Below are 22,145 nucleotides of genomic sequence, written 5' to 3'. Positions count from 1 at the left end.
GAAGGTCAGTTGAGCTCAGGAAATAGAGGCCGCAATGAACTATGAGCAAGCCACTGTAATCCAGCTGGGCAACAGAGCAAGATACTGTCTCTAAAAAAGAAGGAAATGAAAAGATGACCCTAAGGGAAATGAAGATAATACAAAAAATAACTGACAGCTTGCTGTTATATTTTATTTTTTTGAGACAGAGTCTCACTCTGTTATCTAGGCTGGAGTGCAGTGGCATGATCTCAGCTGACTGCAACGTCTGCCTCCCAGGTTCAAATGATTCTCATGCCTCACCCTCCTGGGCTTACTTTCTTAGCAAAAATGCAATTATTCCTCCTTTAGAACATTTTACCTTTGTATTGATTTTTTTTTTTTTCTTAAAGACGGAGTTTCTCTCTTGTTGCCCAGGCTGGAGTGCAACGGCATGATCTCAGGTCACTGCAACCTCTGCCTCCCGGGTCAAGCGATTCTCCTGCCTCAGTCTCCCAAGTAGCTGGGATTACAGGCATGCACTGCGATGCCCAGCTAATTTTTTTGTATTTTTAGTAGAGACAGAGTTTCTCCATATTGGCCAGGCTGGTCTCGAGTTCCTAGCCAACACCTTGGCCTCTGAAAGTGCTGGGATTACAGGTATAAGCCACTGCATCTGGCCAACAGCTTTTTTTTTTTTTTTTCTTTTCCTAAGATGGAGTCTCATCTTACTATCATCTTTGTAAGATAATTATACCACTTTAGTCGCTGTATTAGTTACTTTTATTGTGGTTTATTTATTTATTTTTTTTTTGAGGCAGAGTTTGCTCTTGTTGCCCAGGCTGGAGTGCAGTGGCATGATCTCAGCTCACTGCAACCCCCGGGTTGAAGTAATTCTCCTGCCTCAGTCTCCTGAGTAGCTGGGACTACAGGTGCATGCCACCATGCCCAGCTAATTTTTTGTATTTTTAGTAGAGATGAGGTTTCATTGTGTTAGCCAGGATGGTCTCAATCTCTTGACTTCGTAATCTGCCTGCCTTGGCCTCCCAAAGTGCTGGGATTACAGGTGTGAGCCACCACACCTGGCCCAGCTTGTTTTTTAAAAAGTATTACAATGACTTACTGATTTATCAACTCTTAAGATAAAGCTAGGTAGACTAAGCATAGATGATACAATTAAGGTTATATAACAAAGCCAGGCATGGTGGCTAACACCTGAAATCTCAACACTTTGGGAGGCTGAGACAGGCAGATTGCTTAAGCCCAGAAGTTAGAGACCAGCCTGGACTACATAGCAAAACTCTGTCTTAACAAAAAATATAAAAATTAGCTGGGTGTGGTGGAGTGCCCATGTAGTCCCAGCTCAGCTACTGGGGAGGCTAAGGTGGGAGGATCACTTGAGCCTGGGAAGTCATGGCTGCAGTGAGCCAAGATCATGCCACTGTACTCCATCCTGGGCAATGAGAGTGACACCCTGTCTTAAAAAAAAAAAAAAAAAACAGGCTGGGCGCGGTGGCTCAAGCCTGTAATTCCAGCACTTTAGGAGGCCGAGGCGTGTGGATCACGAGGTCAAGAGATCCAGACCATCCTAGTCAACATGGTGAAACCCTGTCTCTACTAAAAATACGAAAAAAATTAGCTGGGCGTGGTGGCACGTGCCTGTAATCCCAGCTACTCAGGAGGCTGAAGCAGGAGAATTGCCTGAACACAGGAGGTGGAGGTTGCAGTGAGCCAAGATCGCGCCATTGCACTCCAGCCTGGGTAACAAGAGCGAAACTCTATCTCAAAAAAAACAAAAACAAAAAGAGGGCCAGGCATGGTGGCTCACGCCCGTAAGCCAAGCACTTTGGAGGCCAAGGCGGGTGGATCACCTGAGGTCGGGAGTTGAAGACCAGCCTGACCAACATGGTGAAACCCCGTCTTTATTAAAAAAACAAAACAAAAAGAGACAGAAAAAATAAGATTATAAAACAGACTATAAATGTTATCAGTTTTGATACCAATAATAAATAGATGACAGAACTTGAGAAGTGAAAGGAACAACAAGAGGTATAGTGACATACAAAGGTGCCAATATGGGTAGCTTAGAGGCTATATTGCCTCTAGTTTTGCAACAAGATTCAAATGTATATATAGGAGTAACTAAAGCCGGGTGCAGTGGCTTACACCTATAATCCCAGCACTTTGGGAGGCCGAGACGGGCAGAGGAATTCAAGAATACCCTGGCCAACATGGTGGAACCCTGTCGCTATTAAAAATTTAAAAATTGGCCTGGCGTGGTAATTCACGCCTGTAATCCCAGTGCTTTGGGAGGCCAAGGCGGGTGGATCACCTGAGGTCAGGAGTTTGAGACCAGCTTGGCCAACATGGCAAAACTCTGTCTCTACAAAAAACTAAAAAAATCTTCCAGGCATAGTGGCATGCACCTGTAATCCCAGCTACTTGGGAGGCTGAGGTGGGAGAATTGCTTGAAACTCGGGAGGCGGAGGTTGCAGAGAGCTGACATCACGCCACTGAACTCCATCCAGCCTGAGTGACAGAGCCAAACTTCATCCAAAACACAAAAACAAAAAAATATAAAAATTAGCTGGGTGTGGTGGCATGCACTTATAGTCCCAGCTAGCTGCGGCGGGAGAACTGCTTGAACCCAGGAGGTGGAAGTTGCAGTGAGCCAAGATCACCCTAGTGCACTCCAGCCTGGGTGGCAAGAGCAAAACTGTCTCAAAAGAAAAAAACAGTAAAAGTAATAGAGTGACAAAAGTGGTGTAATTCTCTTAGGAAGATGAGAGTACAAATAAGCTAAACGTTAGCATGTAATAAGCACTAAAAATAGGAAAATATGAATGAATATCCCATCCTGTCAGCAAATCACTAGAGATATATAAATAACAACCTGAACTTAAGCCTCATGAATAACGAGGTTGGGCAGAGAACCAATTGCTTTTCTTTTTTCTTTTTTTGTTTTGAGACACAGTCTCACTTTGTCACCCATGCTCGAGTGCAGTGGTGCGATCTGGGCTCACTACAACCTCTGCCTCCCGAGTAGTTGGGATTACATACATGTGCCACCATGCCCAACTAATTTTTTGTATTTTTAGCAGAGACAGGGTTTCACCATGTGTGCCAGGCCACTCTTCAGGTCCTGACCACAAGTAATCCTTCCCATCTGCCTCGCAAGGTGCTGGGATTATAGTTGAGCCACCACACCAGGCCCCAGTTGCTTTCATTACAATCTTTTCTATGGTATTTGATTTTTTTTTCAGCGATATGTATGTATTGGTTTATCTTTTTTTTTTTTTTTTGAGACGGAGTTTCGCTCTTGTTACCCAGGCTGGAGTGCAATGGCGCGATCTCGGCTCACCGCAACCTCTGCCTCCTGGGTTCAGGCAATTCTCCTGCCTCAGCCTCCTAAGTAGCTCAGGTTACAGGCATGTGCCACCATGCCCAGCTACTTTTTTTTGTATTTTTAGTAGAGACGGGGTTTCACCATATTGACCAGGACAGTCTCGATCTCTTGACCTCGTGATCCACCCGCCTTGGCCTCCCAAAGTGCTGGGATTACAGGCTTGAGCCACCGCGCCCGGCAGTTTATCTTTTTTAATTAGCATTTACTTATAACAAAATGCATAAATGCCAAAACCAAATCAAGGTTTTCCTTTATAGTTTCCAGGTAAGATAACATGCTTAAGAAGGACTTCCTCAGCTGGGCACTCTGGCTCACACCAGTAATCCCAGCACTTCAGGAGGCTAATATGGGGGGATCATGAGGTCAGGAAATCAAGACCAGCCTGGCTAACACAGTGAAACCCCGTCTGTTTCAAAAAAATTATTCAAAAATAAATTGCAAAAAATTAGCCAGACGTGGTGGCACATGCCTGTAATCCCAGCTACTTGGGATGCTGAGGCAGGAGAATCTCTTGAACCCAGGAGACAGAGGTTGCAGTGAGCTGAGATTAGGCCACAGCACTCCAGTTTGGGCGACAGAGCAAGAATAAATAAATTAAATATATAAAAAAAGGACGTCCTCACATTCATGATAATATATACATCTATTTGTTTTCTAGTGCTTTTATAGTTCAACTTTTGCATTTAAATCTTTAATTTCATGGCCATGCACAGTGGTTTATGCCTGTGATTCCAGCACTTCAGGAGGCTGAGGTGGGCACATCCCTTCAGCCCAGGAGTTCTAGATGACCCCAGGCAACATGGCAAAACCCCATCCTCTACGAAAAAAAAAACAAAATATTAGCCAGGCGTGGTACACACCTATAGTTCCAGCTACTCAAGCAGCTGAAGTGGGAGGATTGCCTGAGCCCAGAAGGTCCAGACTCCAATGAGCCCTGATTGTGACACTGCACTCCAGCCTGTGTGACAGAATAAGACCCTGTCTCCAAAAAATATAACAAAATAAAGTGATCCCTCCAGATTTCATTTTGGTGTGAAAGAATGAGAATGGACAAAGTTTTCCAGCCGTCAAAAAACTCCTGACCTTAGGTGATCCACTTGACATGGTCTCCCAAAGTGCTGGGTTAACAGGTGTGAGCCACCGTGCCTGGCCTAAATACTCTATAATTCTTGTCTTTGCCAACAATTTAGTGTTAGAGAGTTTTAAAATTTTTCTTTTGTATCTGTAGTATGTTTTTTATTCGGTCTAAATGCTGATTCTTTCTGAGCATTATAACTATATACATAGCACATAGCGGATTAATACCTCTCTTTTCAGGATGAAAGTCAAACTTCAGCATCCTCTTGTCATGAGACTGAGATACAGATCAGCAGCCAGGAACAAGCCGAGAGACAGCCAACTGGCCATGTCACCAAAACAAGGAGAAGGCACAAGACTGTCCGTGTGGACCCTGACTCCCAGGTGAATGGATATTTACAAACTGAAGATATACCACCACCTATGCCAAAATTGGCATATACTTAAGAAGCTTTCTTTTTAAATTCCCATGTGATGTCACGTGTTTGTAAGCTTACTGTGTACTGTAAGCTCCATGAAAATCCAGACCCGCCGGGTGCAGTGGCTCAAGCCTGTAATCCCAGCACTTTGGGAGGCTGAGGTGGGTGGATCACGAGGTCAAGAGATCGAGACCATCCTGGTCAACATGGTGAAACCCCGTCTCTACTAAAAATACAAAAAATTAGCTGGGCATGGTGGCGCGTGCCTGTAATCCCAGCTACTCAGCAGGCTGAGGCAGGAGAATTGCCTGAACCCAGGAGGCGGAGGTTGCGGTGAGCCGAGATCGCGCCATTGCACTCCAGCCTGGGTAAGGAGCGAAACTCCGTCTCAAAAAAAAAAAAAAAAGAAAAGAAAACCCAGACCCGAAGAAAATCAAAACAAAAAAACAAAAAAACAGACCCAAGTCTAGCTGCTCATTACTGCATCTCAGGGCTCTTCCCTCAGGAAGCACTTTTTTTTTTTTTTTTTTTTTGAGACGGAGTTTCGCTTTTGTTACCCAGGCTGGAGTGCAATGCTGCGATCTCGGCTCACCGCAACCTCCGCCTCCTGGGTTCAGGCAATTCTGCCTCAGCCTCCTGAGTAGCTGGGATTACAGGCACGCACCACCATGCCCAGCTGATTTTTTGTATTTTTCAGGGTTTCACCATGTTGACTAGGATGGTCTCAATCTCTTGACCTCATGATCCACCCGCCTCAGCCTCCCAAAGTGCTGGGATTACAGGCATGAGCCACCGCACCCGGCCTAGGAAGCACTTTTAAGTATTAAGTTCACATTAAATATTTGTTGTATAACTATGAACATTCATTAAATGTTTACTTAAGTGTAGTAGATAGGAAGAAAAGAGAAACAAGCATTAAATGTGCTTTTTTGGGTTTTTTTGTTTGAGACAGAGTCTTGCTCCGGCGCCGGGTGCCAGACTGGAGGGCAGTGGCTAAATCTCGGCTCACTGCAACCTCAGTTTCCTAGGTTCAAGCAATTCTCCTACCTTAGCCTCCTGAGTAGCTGGGATTACAGGATGCCGGCCACCACACCCAGCTAGTTTTTGCATTTTCAGTAGACATGGAATTTCACCATGTTGGTCAGGCTGGTCTTGAACTCCTGACCTCAAGTAATCCGCCCTCCTCAGCCTCCCAAAGTGTTGGGATTACATGGTGTGAGCCACCATGCCCAGCCTTTTTGGTTTGTTTGTTTTCTGAGGTGGAGTTTCACTCTCATTGTCCAGTATGGAGTGCAAAGGCATGATCTCAGCTCACTGCAACTTCTGCCTCCCGGGTTCAAGCAATTCTCCTGCCTTGCCTCTGCCTCCCGAGTAGCTGGGAATACAGGTGCCCACGACTATGCCAAGCTAATTTTTGTATTTTCAGTAAAGATGCGATTTCACCATGTTGCCCAGGCTGGTCTCAAACTCCTGACCTCAGGTGATCCACACATCTCAAGCGCCTAAAGTTCTGGGATTACGGGTGTGAGCCACCATGCCCGGCCCCAAAACACTGAATTAATTTTCTTTTCTATCTTCATATAGTTATTTGCTCAGTAGACTATCTAGGTTTCTTCATTTGTCCTTGCTAAGAGAGCTAATCTTGCCATTTCTATTTTACCGGTTAATGTGCCCTAGTATCTCTTATTCTCAAATGTATATTCTCATGACACTTAATAATGCAGAGAACCAAATCTGCCACCAAAAATCTCATTCTCCTACTTTTCTTCCTTTGACCCCTTTTCCTCCTCATATTGGTACTTATCTTTAGAAGGCAGCAATTCTTATTTATCATCGAAATCTTTTATTTCCTTTTTTAAATTTGTAGCAGGATCATTCGGAGATAAAAATAAGTGATCCTACTGAATTCCAGAATCATGAAAAGCAGGAAAGCCAGGATTTCAGAGCTACTGCGGAAGTTTATTCTCCAGATGAGCACCAAGGAGCTAAGAATGCTGTTTCCTCAGGAAAACGTGGAATAAATGGTATGTCGGGTAACTTCTTAAAAACCAGAATTGCAGCCAGGCACAGTGGCTCATACCTGTAATCCCAGCACTTTGAGAGGCTGAGGCAAGCAGATCACGTGAAGTCAGGAGTTCAAGACCAGCCTGGCCAACATGGTGAAACCTCATGTCTACTAAAAATAAAAATGAGCAAGGTGTGGTAGCATGTAGTCCCAGCTACCCGGGAGGCTGAGGCAGGAGAATCGCTTGAACTCGGAAGGTGGAGGTTGCAGTGAGCCGAGATTGCACCACTGCACTTCAGCCTGGGTGACAGTGAGACTCCATCTTAAAAAAAACCCCAGAATTGCTAGAAGTAGCCATGTACATTAATTTCTTAGTACTGTTGTGAGGTACCACAAACTGGGCGGCTTAGAAGAACAGAAATTTACTCTTTCATGGTTCTAGAGGGTGGAAGTCCACGATCAATGTGTCAGCAAGACCATGCTTCTCTAGGACTCTGGGTGGAATCCTTCCTTGCCTCTGACTACTTTGCCATGGCTGGTGTCCACACCTGGCCATGAAACTCTGTTTCTACTAAAAATACAAAAAGGCACTGGCGCACGCACCTTTAATCCTAGTTACTCAGGAGGCCCAGGTGGGAGAATTACTGAGGTGGGAGAATAGGTTGCAGCTGTATCATGCCAGTCTCTGGCTCTGACAGTGCATGACATTCTCTATGTCTTCTTAATAGGACACCAGTTATATTGTATTAGGATCCACCCAAATATGTCAGGCATAGTGGCTCATGCCTGTACCCCCATTACTTTAGGAAGTCAAGGTAGGAGGATTGCTTGTGCCTAGGAGTTCTGGACCAGCCTGGGTAACATGGCAAGAACCTGTGTCTACAAAGAAAAGAATTAGCCAGCCATGATGGTGCACACCCGTGGTCCCAGCTTCTCAGGAGGCTGAGGTGAGACGGTCACTTGAACCCAGGAGGTTAAGGATGCCATTAGCTATGTTCATACTACTTTATCCCTTCATGGACACAGCGAGACTGTATCTCAAAAAATTAAAAGAAGGTCCAAATGACTTCATCTTTATTGCATCTGGAAAAAAATGCCTATATCTAAATAAGGTCATATGACAGGGATTAGTTGTTAGGACTTCAGTATATATTTTAGGGGCCCACAATTCAACCCATAGCACTATGTTACACAATTGCTTTACTTTTTTTTTTGAGGTGGAGTCTTGCTTTGTTGCCCAGGCTGGAGTGCAATGCAGTGATCTTGGCTCACTGCAACCTCCGCCTCCCTAGTTCAAGGGATTCTCCTGCCTCAGCCTCCTGAGTAGCTGGGATTATAGGCGCATGCCATTATGCCTGGCTAATTTTTGTATTTTTGGTAGAGGTGGGGGTTTCACCATGTTGACCAGGCTGGTCTCAAACTCCTGATCTCAGATAATCTACTTGCCTCACCTTCCCAAAGTGCTGGGATTATAGGTATAAGCCACCATGCCTGGCCCATTATAGAATTTCTAAGTGTTGGCCTGGGCTCGGTGGCTCACACCTGTAATCCTAGCACTTTGGGAAGCCTAGGGGGATGGATCACTTAAGGCCAAGAGTTCGAGACCAGCCTGGCCAACGTGGCAAAACCCTGTTGTTTTATTTTATTTTTTGAGTTGGAGTCTCACTCTGCGACCCATCGCCCAGGCTCAAGTGCAGTGGTACAATCTCAGCTCACTGCAACCTCCACCTCCCAGGTTCAAGCGATTCTCCTGCCTCAGCCTCCTGAGTAGCTGGGACTACAGGCACATGCCAGCAACTCAGCTAATTTTTTATTTTTACTAGAGACGAGGTTTCACTATGTTGGCCAGACTGGTCTTGAACTCCTGACCTCAGCCTCCTGATCCGCCCACCTCAGCCTCCCAAAGTGCTGGGATTACAAGCGTGAGCCACAGCACCCAGCTGTGTAACACTTCCTACTAAAAATACAAAAATTAGCCGGGCACTGAGGCACACACCTGTAATCCCAGCTACTCAGGAGTCTAAGGTGGGAGAATTGCTTGAATCCGGGAGATGTAGGTTACAGTGAGCCGAGATCATGCCAGAGGTTTAGTAGGCAAAAGAAAGAGAAAAGAGAATAGCTCTCTCTAGTGAAAGAGAGGGGCTTCTGAAAAGAAAGACCCAATTATTATTATTATTATTATTATTATTATTATTATTATTTGAGACAGAATCTTGCTCTGTTACCCAGGCTGGAGTGCAGTGGCACAATCTCAGTTCACTGCAGCCTCAGCCTCCCAAGTAGCTGGAACTAAAGGCATGCACCACCATGCCCGGCTAATTTTTGTATTTTTAGTAGAGCCAGGGTTTCACCATGCTGCCCAGGCTGGTCTCAAACTCCTGAGCTCCCTACTTCAGCCTCCGAAAATGCTGGGTTTACACGTATGAGCCACCATGCCTGGCCAACATTTTTTAATAGAGGCTAGTTTTTTCTCCTCTGACTTGGTTTGTCTAATATGTCTTCATGTTTAGATTCGGACTATGGGTTGTTGGCAGGAATCCCACAGAGCAGTGCTGTTGCTTCCTCTGTAAGCACCCTAGGAGGCACAAGTGCTGGTTTTTCCTATGACTAGTAATGTTAACTTCCACCAGTTGTTTATGGTGGTATCTGCTAGTAACTTTGTGAAGTTACTGTTTTACCACTTGTAATGAATAAGTACCCCGTGCAGAGTTACCTCACATAAATATCCTTTGTTTGTTTTTTTTCTTTTGAGTCTCAGTCTGTCACCCAGGTGGGAGTGTAGTGGCACTATGTCAGCTCACTGCAACCTTCTTCTCCCAGGCTCAAGTAAGTCTACTGCCTCAGCTTCCCAAGTAGCTGGGATTACAGGTGTGCACTGCCATGCCTGGCTAATTTTTGTATTTTCAGTAGAGACAAGGTTTCACCATGTTGGCCAGGCTGGTCTCCAACTCCTGACCTCAGGTGATCCACCCACTTTGGCCTCCTGAAGTACAAGGATTACAGGTGTGAGCCACCAAGCCCTGCCAAATACCCTGTTTCTTATGAAACTTTCACTTTCTGGTTTTAGAGCCAATGTCTAAGCAGAAGCCCCTGCAGCCATACCAACTCTGACAGAACATTCTTTGGCCTTGTTTTATGAATACATTTGGGAATCATAAGGATGACAACAACTTTAGAAATGGTATTTCTTGGAAACCCACTTGCTTGTAAACCAGTGGATGAAAGAAAAGAAAAAAATAATTGAGATGAAAACTATAGTGTATTTTTAAAATAGATTGTCTCAAATTGAAAAAAATGTAAGATCGAGGCTTTCTTCTATTTGTAGATTAGACTCAACTCTATAGCATATTATACGGGGCACTTTATGGTTTAACCTATTACCTGTCCTAAATGTCATCCACTCCTTCTTATGCACTCTATACTTCGGCAATTTCAGCCTACCTCAGTCTCTCTCTGAATGTCATTATTTTCACTGTAGTACATCTTTATATATCACTATTATTCCGTCTGCCTGTGATGGTTCTTTTCCTTCCTTCCCTGATAAATTCCATTAAGGTCAAAAAATAAATGACAGAATGTGGAAAATCATTATATAAATGGGAAAAAATACCAAACCTAATGTATAACATAATTTCAACTGTATTGAAAAAAAAAAATAAGCTGGCTACAGTGGCACATGCCTGTGGTCTCAGCTTTTCAGGAGACTGAGGCAGAAGTAACCCAGAAGTTCAAGGCCATAGTGAGACCTTGTCTATTAACAAAAGCTAAGAAGCTGGATGCAGTGGCTCATGTTTGCAATCCCAACACTTTGGGAGGCTGAGGTGGGTGGATTACTTGAGGTCAGGAGTTCGAGACCAGCCTAGTTAACGTGACAAAATCCCATCTCTAATAAAAATACAAAAATTAGCTGGATGCGGTGGCTCACGCCTGTAATCCCAACTACTCAGGAGGCTAAGGCAGGAGAATCTCTTGAATCCAAGAGGCAGAAGTTGCAGTGAGCCAAGATCACGCTACTGCATTCCTGCCTGGGCAACAGAGCGAAATTCTGTCTCAAAACAATAAACCAACCAACCACAACCAAATGTGAATAAGAACCAAAGGAACAGAGGAAATATGCAAAATGTTAATGGTGTTTCTTTGGCTGCTTGGATTATTGTCGTGGACCGTCCGGACGGGTAGGCACGTCTGCCCGGGGGTCTTTCGACTTGCAAGAGGGTCCCAATACCTGGAAGAGGGAGTGCGCCTGGGAAAATAATAAAGACAGAGAGAGAGGAAGCGAGGCATCTGGAGGGCTGATAGGCTGTGCCTAAACAGCAAATTTTATTTTTCAAAGGCCAGGAATAAATACACTTTCTTGGCTCTGGTTTACGTCATAGTAAGAGGAATGTAAATGTATGCCTCACATGGCCTATACAATAGAGAAGTCAAATACACAATGGTTGCAAGACGAAATGTAAATGTATACCTTACATGGCCTATACAATTGAAAAGTCAGATGCACAATCAGTGGTTGTAAAAAGTAACAGAATTTCCTGTGATCACAAAGCTTGTTTACATCCAGACATTATTCCTCCTGGCTGCAGGTATCTCTGGTTTGATCTTGTTTTAGAACTGAGATGTGAAAAGGTTTTCTGGTTTTGCTTATCAGAATATCTTTTAACCGGATTCTTCTTTGTCTACTCCTAACTCAACTCAACTTCCCCATTCAGGAATCTCTGAGTCAGAAATCAAAGCCATCCCTTATGGTGGTATTGGCTTTGCAAATATCGACAGTTGAACCATTATCTAGGGTACAAGGCAGTCTGGTAAGTAAGGTTTAAGGATTATTCTTAAAGTCATAAAAAGGTTAAAAGCAGGAACTGGTTGCCGGTAGGGGGTCACTCAGTCTAGCAGCAACGCATAGTTTTAGGCCCAAACGATATTGTGGTTGATATTAGAAACTGATCATTCATCTTTCAGTTCCTATATTTCCGGATAGCTCGACTGCCTCCAGTAGGAAACTGTGTTTGAGATCAAACTCACCGTATAGTGAGACTCACGCCTTTTAGGGGTCTCACACGGGAGTGTTCCCCACAGATTATGTGATTTTTATCACTTTGGTTGTAATATTATGTTCATATAAAAACTGAAAAGTTTATTTTTTAACTAATATATATATATTTGTTTAAATTTAATTTATATTAAATAATATTTTAAAAAGAGAGATAGTGTCTCGCTGTGTTGCCCAGGCTGGTCTCAAACCATCCACCCACCTCAGCCTCCCAAAGTACTGGGATTACAGGCGTGAGCTACAGCACCTGGCCAGCTTTGTTATGTTTATATAACTTCTCCAGAGGCGACAGAAAATATCTGAATGTCTACTTGAAGCATATGACTTGTAATTGTAGGAATGCTGTACCTAATTCTTTGTGCTCCTTTTGTACTGTTTCTACCACCGTCTTGGTAGAGCCTACCATGTGAAAATGCTGTGTTAATTTACACGTAATTCTTTTTGGAGATAGAATGTCGCTCTTGTGCAATGGCGTGATCACGGCTCACTGCAACCTCCAGCTCCTGGGTTCAAATGATTCTCCTGCCTCAGCCTCTGGAGTAGCTGGGATTACAGGCATGCACCATCACACCCAGCTAATTTTGTATTTTTAGTAGAGAACGAGGTTTCTCCACGTTGGTTGGGGTGGTCTTGAACTCCCAACTTCAGGTGATCTGTCTTCTTTGGCCTCCCAAAGTGCTGGGATTACAGGTTTGAGCCACTGTGCCCAGCCAACTTACACATATTTCTTAATGAGAACTTTTTTGAAATTCTTCATTATTTCTGTATCTTTGGATTTAGGTAACAAAGATTCAAAGATACCTTTAGAAAGAAAGAAAGAAATCTACACAGATGAGTTATCCAAACCTGGAAAAAATAAAAGAACTGCAACAACTACTCCAAGTAAGTTTTGTAGACAAAGACATAATAAGTAATGGTTGAGCCACTTCAGATTGATGTTGGACTAAAATAGCTAAAAGCACAGATGCTAGAAGCAGTTTATATTCTAGTTTTCTCGTTTTTTAGCTTGGAGATCTTGGGGAACTTACTTATCCTCAATAAACCCGCTACCTCGGTGTTAAGTGGAAATAGTTATACTATAGTACCTGTTTTATCAGATTGATAGATACATAAAGTGAGAATACATTTTCGACTGCTGCTTCTCTATCACAGCAAATAGCATGCAGCAGGGATTCAATAAATATCTGATGAATGAATGCACAAAGTACTTGGTACAATCCTCACCTTCTAGTAAGTTTTTCATAAGTCTGAGGGACTCTGTTTTTGGACATGTAATTCTTCTTCTCTATCTTGTATTGTTGAAACATTGCTTGGCACATAGAATGTCGATTGAGTATTGTATATTTATAGTAGTTAGAATGCTGTTCATTATATATTAAAAATTTGGTAAGTGTTCATATACTTAATCAGAATAGGATATAGCAGTGTTCAGCAAACTGCTGCCTGTTTTGGCCTGTCTTAGATCCTTTGAGCTAAGAATGGCTCTTAAATTTTTTTATTTTTTGAGACGGAATTTCACTCTTGTTACCCAGGCTGGAGTGCAATGGCGCGATCTCGGCTCACCGCAACCTCCGCCTCCTGGGTTCAGGCAATTCTCCTGCCTCAGCCTCCTGAGTAGCTGGGATTACAGCCACGCGCCACCATGCCCAGCTAATGTTTTGTATTTTTAGTAGAGACGGGGTTTCACCATGTTGACCAGGATGGTCTGGAACTCTTTTTTTTTTTGGAGGTGGAGTTTTGCTCCTGTTAACCAGGCTGGAGTGTAATGGCGCGATCTTGGTTCACCGCAACCTCTGCCTCCTGGGTTTAGGCAATTCTCCTGCCTCAGCCTCCTGAGTAGCTGGGATTACAGGCACGTGCCACCATGCCCAGCTAATTTTTTTGTATTTTTAGTAGAGATGGGGTTTCACCATGTTGACCAGGATGGTCTCCATCTCTTGACACCATGATCCACCTGCCTCGACCTCCCAAAGTGCTGGGATTACAGGCTTGAGCTACTGCGCCCAGCCTGTCTCGATCTCTTGACCTTGTGATCCACCCGCCTCAGCCTCCCAAAGTGCTGGGATGACAGGCGTGAGCCACCGCGCCTGGCCGGCTCTTAAATTTTTTAAGGAATTTAAAGGCCAGGAGTGGTAGCTCAGGTCTGTCATCCCAGCACTTTGAGAGGCCAAGGTGGGTGGATCACTACAGGTTAGGAGTTTGAGACCAGCCTGACCAACATGGTGAAACCCCATCTCTACTAAAAATATGAAAGTTAGCTGAGTGTCGTGGCAGGCACCTGTAATCTCAGCTACTCAGGAGGCAGGAGAAGCATTTGAACCCAGGAAATGGCATTTGCAGTGAGCTGAGATCGTAGCGCTAAAAGAAAAAAAAAAAAAGAATTTAAAAACAAGAAGTATATGAAACAGAGGCCATACCACCATAAAATACTTTTTTTTTTTTGAGACAGAGTCTCACTCTGTCACACAGGCTGGAGTGCAGTGGTGCAATCTCGGTTCATTGCAACCTCCACCTCCCTCGTTCAAGCGATTCTCATGCCTCAGTTTCCTGAGTATAGTGGTGCAATTTTGGTTCACTTGCAACTTCCACTTTCTGGGTTCAAGCAATTTTCTGCCTCAGCCTTCCAAGTAGCTGGGATTACAGGTGCCCGCCACCACAGCCCGCTAATTTTTGTATTTTTAGTAGAGATGGTTTCACTGTATTGGCCAGGCTGGTCTGGAACTCCTGACCTCGTGATCCACCCGCCTCAGCTTCCCAGAGTGCTGGGATTATAGGCGTAAGCCACCATGCTCGGCCCTAAAATAATTTATCTTGCACTTTATTTGTCAGTCCTTGACATAGAGCGTTATAAATTACCAAATTCATGATTAAATAACACTCAACTAATTGGTGGAAGAGAAGATAAATCTTTTTTTCTCTTTTTACGTCAGAGTCTCAGCCCAGAGGAGATAAATCTACTCTCATCCTTTGAACTAAACCAAGATGTCAATTTAGTGAAATTAGACAATGCAGAGATGTGAATGGTTGATAATTTACAAGATGAATGTGCTTTGCCACTGAGTTTCCACAAACAAAGTATTTTGAAATTAATGTTTTAGCACATATTATATTGAAGTTGAATGTCCGGGCTGCAAAGAAGAAAATAAGTATTAACAGAAAAACAGAAAAGATATAGAAATGGATTTTGTTTAGTTATTAATTTTTATATTGGGGAACATTCTAGACTTTAAGAAGCTTCATGAAGCTCATTTTAAGGAAATGGAGTCCATTGAGCAATATATTAAGAGGAAAAAGAAACATTTTGAAGAATACAATTCCATCAGTAAACTAAAGGTATGTAGATAAAATTATGTTCCTTTTTTTTTTTTTTTTTTTTTTTTTTTGAGACGGAGTTTCACTCTTGTTACCCAGGCTGGAGTGCAATGGTGTGATCTGGGCTCACCGCAACCTCCGCCTCCTGGGTTCAGGCGATTCTCCTGCCTCAGCCTCCTGAGTAGCTGGGATTACAGGCATGTGCCACCATGCCCAGCTAATTTTTTTGTATTTTTAGTAGAGACAGGGTTTCACCATTTGACCAGGATGGTCTCGATCTCTTGACCTCGTGATCCACCCGCCTCAGCCTCCCAAAGTGCTGGGATTACAGGCTTGAGCCACCGTGCCCGGCCAAAATTATGTTCTTAATGGAACTAAACTGATTTTAATTCTGAAACTATAACACCATGGTTACAACTGGCTGTGACTCTACCAGTAGATTTGTTTGAGTTTAATACATCTTTATCTAAAACTTGCTTTCCCATACCCTGATAATTTTCAAAATCCTCCAGATAAAACAGGGAATCCATGGCTGGATACAGTAGCTCATGCCTATAATCCCAGCACTTGGGGATGTCAAGGTGGGTTGATCACCTGAAGTCAGGAGTTCAAGACCAGCCTGGCCAACATGGTAAAACCCTGTCTCTACTAAAAATACAAAAAAAATCAGCTAAGGGTAGTGGTGGACACCTGTAATCCCAGCTACTTGGGAGGCTGAGGCAGAAGAATTGCTTGAACTGGGGAGGTGGAGGTCGCAGTAAGCCAAGATGTCACCATTGCACTCCAGCCTGAGTGACAGAGTGAGACTGTGTCAAAAAAGCAAACAAAACAAAAAACAGTGAATCCTGACTGAGGAACTATTTCCCAAATTGCAGTGTCATTCTGCTTTCCATATTTAGATGTTCTGCCTATTACTTTCATTGAGGGTGAACCAACTTATGACTGAAGCCATCTTCTTTCTCTTGTCCCTTATGGAAAGGAAAATGGGTGATTAATAGTGGTAAACCTAAAGGGTTCCTGTGGTAACACCACCCTTGAGGGCTTCCAGTCCAGGTCTTACAGAACTCAAGGCCCTCTTGAGTAAGAGAAGGTGATAAAATCAACTCTGAGGCCGAGTTAGCAGACATTTCAAATGTGGTAGTGACATTCTAGCAAGTTGATGTTATTGGTATCTGGTGTTAAGGGAGTGCTGAATGGAGGACAAGTAACACGTTTTTACAAATTTACTGATTTACGTATTTTTCTCAAAGACGGGTCTCCCTATGATGCCTAGGCTGTCCTTGAACACGTAGGCACAAGTGATCCTCCCACCTCGGCCTCCCAAAGTGCTGGGATTACAGATGTGAGCCACCAGATTATATTTATTTCTCTTCCCTGTATTTAATTATTAACCCATGTGTTTATTTTACATAGCTTCCCCATTTCTCAAAAAGAATTTAAGGCCTGTTCTCAAAGTAATTTAAGTTTATGGTATTAAATATAAAATAGTATGGTCAATTTAAAAGGTACAGAAAATGAGCACTATTAGTAGGTACAGTATTTATTACCATCAGTCACTCAGGTAAGTTTAAGTTTTCTGGCAACTAGGAATAAGGAAAACTCATTGGGTGATAAGTTGTAAATAATTTAGGTACTGATGAGGAGGAAGACCCAGGCAAATGAGATTCCCTCCCCACCTGTCATCCACTGTGCATCTCAATAGAAGAGAGAGAGCAGGCCAGCTAGGGCCTCCTCAATCTCCTTCCTGAAAACAACAGGCTAGGCCTTAGGGAAACTCTCCAGAAGGCATTATTTTTACTTAAAACAAGATCAAACCAGAAACCTTTTCACATGTGAGTCCTAAAACTGTAAACCGGAACCCTTTCATATGTAATTCCTGAAACTAAACTAAAACCTTTTCACATGTGAGTCCTAAAACTATGAACCTAAGATTCTTCCACGTGTAACATCTAAAGTATAAGCCTATATAAAGGCTGAACCTCCCTTTGTTAGACAAGCTTGGCTGTTAGGCACCTATGTATGCCACCTGGCTCCCAGCTGAAATAAATTCTTTCCTTCTGTATTCGGTGTCCGGTGTCCGAGAGATCCTTTCCAGCAACTGCTCCTGCTACACTTAAGCTTCCAGGTGAGAAGCTTAATTAAAACAATAAACATTCATTGTAACAATGTATAACTTGTTTCACATTGCCATAATTTTTTTTTCCCCTGCTCTTGTTGCACGGGCTGGAGGGCAGTGGTGTAGTTTCGGCTCACTGCAACCTCCGCTTCCCAGGTTCAAGCAGTTCTCCTGCCTCAGCCTCCAGAGTAGCTGAGTTGAGATTGTGCCCACTACACCTTGGCCTCCCAAAGTGCTGGGATTACAGGCATGAGCCACCACTCCCATCCTCACCATTACCACATTTGAAGGCATTGTTTATCAGGTTTTTTATTTTGTTTTTTTTTTTTTGAGATGGAGTCTCACTCTTTCACCCAGGCTGAAGTGCAGTGGTGTGATCTTGGCTCACTGCAACCTCCACCTCCTGAGTTCAAGCGATTCTTTTGCCTCAGCCACCAAAGTAATTAGTATTACAGGTGCCCACCACCACACTTGGCCAATATTTGTATTTGTAATTTTATTTATTTATTTATTTCAGACAGTCTAATTCTGTTGCCCAGGCTGCAGTGCAGTGGGGCAATCTGTGCTCACTGCAAATTCCGCCTCCCAGATTCAAACGATTCTCCCATCTCAGCCTCCTGAGTAGCCGGGATAACAGGCAACTACCATCAAGCCCATCTCACTCTCCCAAGTAGCTGAGATTATAGCGTCACGCCCAGCTAATTTTTATATTTTTAGTATAGACGGGGTTTCACCATGTTGGCTAGGCTGGTCTCAAACTCCTGACTGCAGGTGATCCACCTACCTCGACCTCCCAAAGTTTCTCAGCCCATTGAGTAGCTGAGATTACAGGCATGAGCCACCACTCCCATCCTCACTGTTACCACATTTGAAAGCATTGCTTATCAATCTCTTTTTTTGTTTGAGATGGATTCTTACTCTGTCACCCAGGTTGGAGTACAGTGGTGCAATCTTGGCTCACTGCAACCTCCACCATTTGGGTTTAAGGGATTCGCCAACATGGTGAAACCCTGTCTCTACTAAAAATACAAAAATTAACCAGGTGTGGTGTTGGGCACCTATAGTCCTAGCTACTTGAGAGGCTGAGACAGGAGAATCGCTTAAACCAAGGAGATGGAGGTCGTAGTGCAGGGAGATCATGCCACTGCACTCCAGCCTGGGAACAAAGCAATACTCCATCTCAAAAAAAAAAAAAAAAAAAAACAATAGGCAGGGTGTGGTGGCTCACACCTTTAATCCCAGTACTTTGGGAGGCTAAGGGAGGTGGATCACCTAAGGTCAGGAGTTTGAGGCCAGCCTGGCCAACATGGTGAAACCCCATCTCTACTAAAAATATAAAAATTAGGCCGGGCGCGGTGGCTCAAGCCTGTAATCCCAGCACTTTGGGAGGCCGAGGCAGGTGGATCACGAGGTCAAGAGATCGAGACCAACGTGGTCAACATGGTAAAACCCCGTCTCTACTAAAAATACAAAAAATTAGCTGGGTATGGTGGCGCGTGCCTGTAATCCCAGCTACTCAGGAGACTGAGGCAGGAGAATTGCCTGAACCCAGGAGGCAGAGGTTGCAGTGAGCCAAGATCATGCCATTGCACTCCAGCCTGGGTAACAAGAGCGAAACTCCGTCTCAAAAAAAAAAAATTAGCCAGGCATGGTGGTACATTCCTGTAATCCCAGCTACTCAATAGGCTGAGACAGGAGAATTGCCTGAACCCAGGAGGCGGAAGTTGTGGTAAGCCAAGATTGCACCATTGCACTCCAGCCTGGACAAGAGTAAAACTCAGTCTCAAAAAAAAAAAAATTTTAATTAAATTAAATTTAAAAAGCTTTCAACCTCACACAGTGGCTCACACCTGTCAATCCAGAACTTTGGGAAGGTGAAGCCAAAGGATCACTTGAACCCCAGTGTTCAAGACCAACCTCGGCAACACCATAAGACCCCATCTCTTTAAAAAAAAAAAAAAAAAAAAAAAAAAGGCTGGGCTCGGTGGCTCACCCCTACAATTCCAGCACTTTGGGAGGCCAAGGCAGGTGGATCATGAGATCAAGAGATTGAGACCATCCTGGTCAACATGCTGAAACCCTGTCTCTACTAAAAATACAAAAATTAGCTGGGCATCGTGGTGCGCGCCTGTAGTCTCAGCTACTCGGAGGGCTGAGGCAGGAGAATTGCTTGAACCCGGGAGGTGGAGGTTGCAGTGAGCTGAGATTGCGTCACTGCACTCCAGGCTGGTGCCTGGTGATGGAGTGAGACTCTCTCTCAAAAAAAAAAAAAGAATTAAAAAAAAAATTTGCTGGGCATGGTGGCGCACGCCTGTAATCCAGCAGTTTGGGAGGTTGTATCAGGCAGATCAGTTGAGGCCAGGAGTTCGAGACCAGCCTGGCCAACATGGTGAGACCCCTGTCTCTACTAAAAATTAAAAACTCTCCAGGCATGGTGGCACATGCCTGTAATCCCAACTACTGGAGAGGCTGAGGCAGAGGAATTGCTTGAATCTGGGAGGCGGAGGCTGCAGTGAGCCAGGATGATGCAGTTGCACTCCAGCCTTGGCGATAGAATGAGACCCTGTTCCAAAAACAAAAAAAAGTCAAGCTGCTGCTTTCTATACTTTGTAATATGGGTGATTCAGTTTTCTGGGTTTTTTTGTTTCGTTTTGTTTTGAGACGGGGTTTCGCTCTTGTTACCCAGGCTGGAGTGCAATGGCGCCATCTCGGCTCACTGCAACCTCCGCCTCCCGGGTTCAGGCAATTCTCCTGCCTCAGCCTCCTGAGTAGCTAGGATTACAGGCACGTGCCACCATGCCCAGCTAATGTTTTGTATTTTTAGTACAGACGGGGTTTCACCATGTTGACCTGGATGGTCTCGATCTCTTGACCTCGTGATCCACCCGCCTCGGCCTCCCAAAGTGCTGGGATTACAGGCTTGAGCCACTGCACCCGGCCTTGGGTGACTCAGTTTTCTAAGTAAAAGTTAAGGACAGAACAAGAACAACTGTTTGAACCATCAACTTTGAGTGTTGCCTTAGAAGATGTGTTGAATAAACGAATAGTTCTTCTACTTTTTAGTGTAACTCCTGCCTGGTAGACCTATCTGAATGAGTTTATTTCTAAAAGAACACTGTCCCACCTAAATGTTTAAGAAATTCCCCTATCAGATGTGTAACTTGGTATGCTTTCTTTGGAGACTAGAGAATAAAAAATCAATTCCATTAACTTCACCATACCTGAGATGAAGTTGCTCTTGGCACATTTGGGGCTTGATCATTTGGATGGTGATGGACAACAATAAGCAGATATCCTAAAGAGAATCATTCTGGCCATGACAGCTTCTCTTTGACTTTCATGGTAAGAAAAGGGAGACTTGTTTGATCTAGTTGTCAAGTGGCCCTCTAAAAAAATCAGAAACCTATCTGGGTGTGGTGGCTCATGCCTATAATCCTACCTTCTTGGGAGGCTGAGGTGGGAGGATTGCTTGAGCCCATGAGTCAGACTGGGCAACACAGCATGACCCCATCTCAAAGAAATACATACATACCTTCATTGAATTTATTTATTTTAAGTAATTTATTTGTTTATATAAAGATCAGAAAACCTGTATCCCAAGGTACCTTATATTGTTGTAACTCTTTATATTTTATAATTGGCTATTTTTATGCAGATTTACTTTTTCTCAATGTTTTCCCATTCTTATTTATTTATATTAATGGTATATATTACCTGTTATACTTTTCCATTGTTTATCTTATAACTATATTAATGGTATCTTGCCTTGTGGAAGGTTTTTAATTGTAGTTAAATTTATCCAAGTCTTCCTTTTAAGGATGAATTTTTTATAAAGCTTAGAAAGGTCTTACCTTCAGCTGCTCAGGAGGTTGAGGCAGGAAAAACACTTGAAGCCGGTAGGCAGAGAAGATTGCTGCAAGCCCAGATCACGCCACTGCACTCCAGCCTGGGTGACAGAGTGAGACCCTGTCTCAAAAAAGGTGGTGGGCACCTGTAATCCCAGCTACTTGGGAAGCTGAGACAGGAGAATCACTTGAACCCAGGAGGCAGAGGTTGCATTGCCACACATACGTGCGCGCACGCGTGTGTGTGTGTGTGTGTGTGTGGCTGGGCACAGTGGCTCATGCCTGTAATCCCAGCACTTTGGAAGGCTGAGGTGGGTGGATCACATGAGGTCAGGAGTTCAAGACCAGCCTGGCCAACATGACAAAACCCCATCTATACTAAAAATATAGAAATTAGCCAGGTATGGTAGTAGGCGCCTGTAATCCCAGCTACTTGGGCTGAGCCAGGATAATTGCTTGAACCCAGGAGGCAGAGGTTGCAGTGAGCCAAGATCACACCACTTTACTCCAGCCTGGCAACAGAGTGACTCTCCATCTCAAAAAGAAAGAAGGAAAGTTCTCTCTGTCTCGTTTTTTTTTGTTTGTTTTGTTTTTGTTTTTGTTTTTTTTTTTTTGAGATGGAGTTTCGCTCTTGTTGCCTAGGCTAGAGCACAGTGGCACAGTCTTGGCTCACCACAACCTTCACCTCTTGTGTTCATGTGATTCTTCTGCCTCAGCCTCCCCAGTAGCTGGGATTATAGGCATGCGCCACTGCACCATGTTAATTTTGTATTTTTAGTAGAGACAGGGTTTCTCCATGTTGTTCAGGCTGATCTCTAACTCCTGACCTCAGGTGATCCACCTGCCTCAGCCTCCCAAAGTGCTGGGATTACAAATGTAAGCCACCATGCCCAGCCATTTTCTTCTTCTTTTTTTTTTTTTTTTTGAGACAGAGTCTCACTCTGTCACCCAGGTGGT

At 43.8% G+C, this 22,145-nt stretch overlaps 1 protein-coding gene across 4 annotated transcripts in view; it reads left to right on the top strand.

The window, feature by feature from the left end:
* The window catches only part of NUSAP1 (nucleolar and spindle associated protein 1), a 46,397-nt gene that overhangs the window by 7,684 nt on the left and 16,568 nt on the right, over nucleotides 1–22,145 (top strand). For 2 of the 4 annotated variants that reach the window (XM_039462818.2, XM_039462817.2), the window contains exons 3-6: nucleotides 4,682–4,825; nucleotides 6,731–6,884; nucleotides 12,696–12,797; nucleotides 15,139–15,248. In XM_039462818.2, the coding sequence (XP_039318752.1) occupies nucleotides 4,682–4,825; nucleotides 6,731–6,884; nucleotides 12,696–12,797; nucleotides 15,139–15,248 (510 nt within the window). Of the gene's footprint in view, nucleotides 1–4,681; nucleotides 4,826–6,727; nucleotides 6,885–12,695; nucleotides 12,798–15,138; nucleotides 15,249–22,145 lie in introns of all 4 variants that reach the window. The other 2 variants (XM_039462816.2, XM_039462815.2) reach the window with 1 other exon arrangement.

This window comes from Saimiri boliviensis, chromosome 2 (genome assembly GCF_048565385.1).
Source record: "Saimiri boliviensis isolate mSaiBol1 chromosome 2, mSaiBol1.pri, whole genome shotgun sequence".
NCBI classification, from domain to species: domain Eukaryota; kingdom Metazoa; phylum Chordata; class Mammalia; order Primates; family Cebidae; genus Saimiri; species Saimiri boliviensis.
The sequence above is the reverse complement of the archived record's forward strand: the minus strand, read 5'-3'. Positions and strand labels throughout refer to the sequence as shown.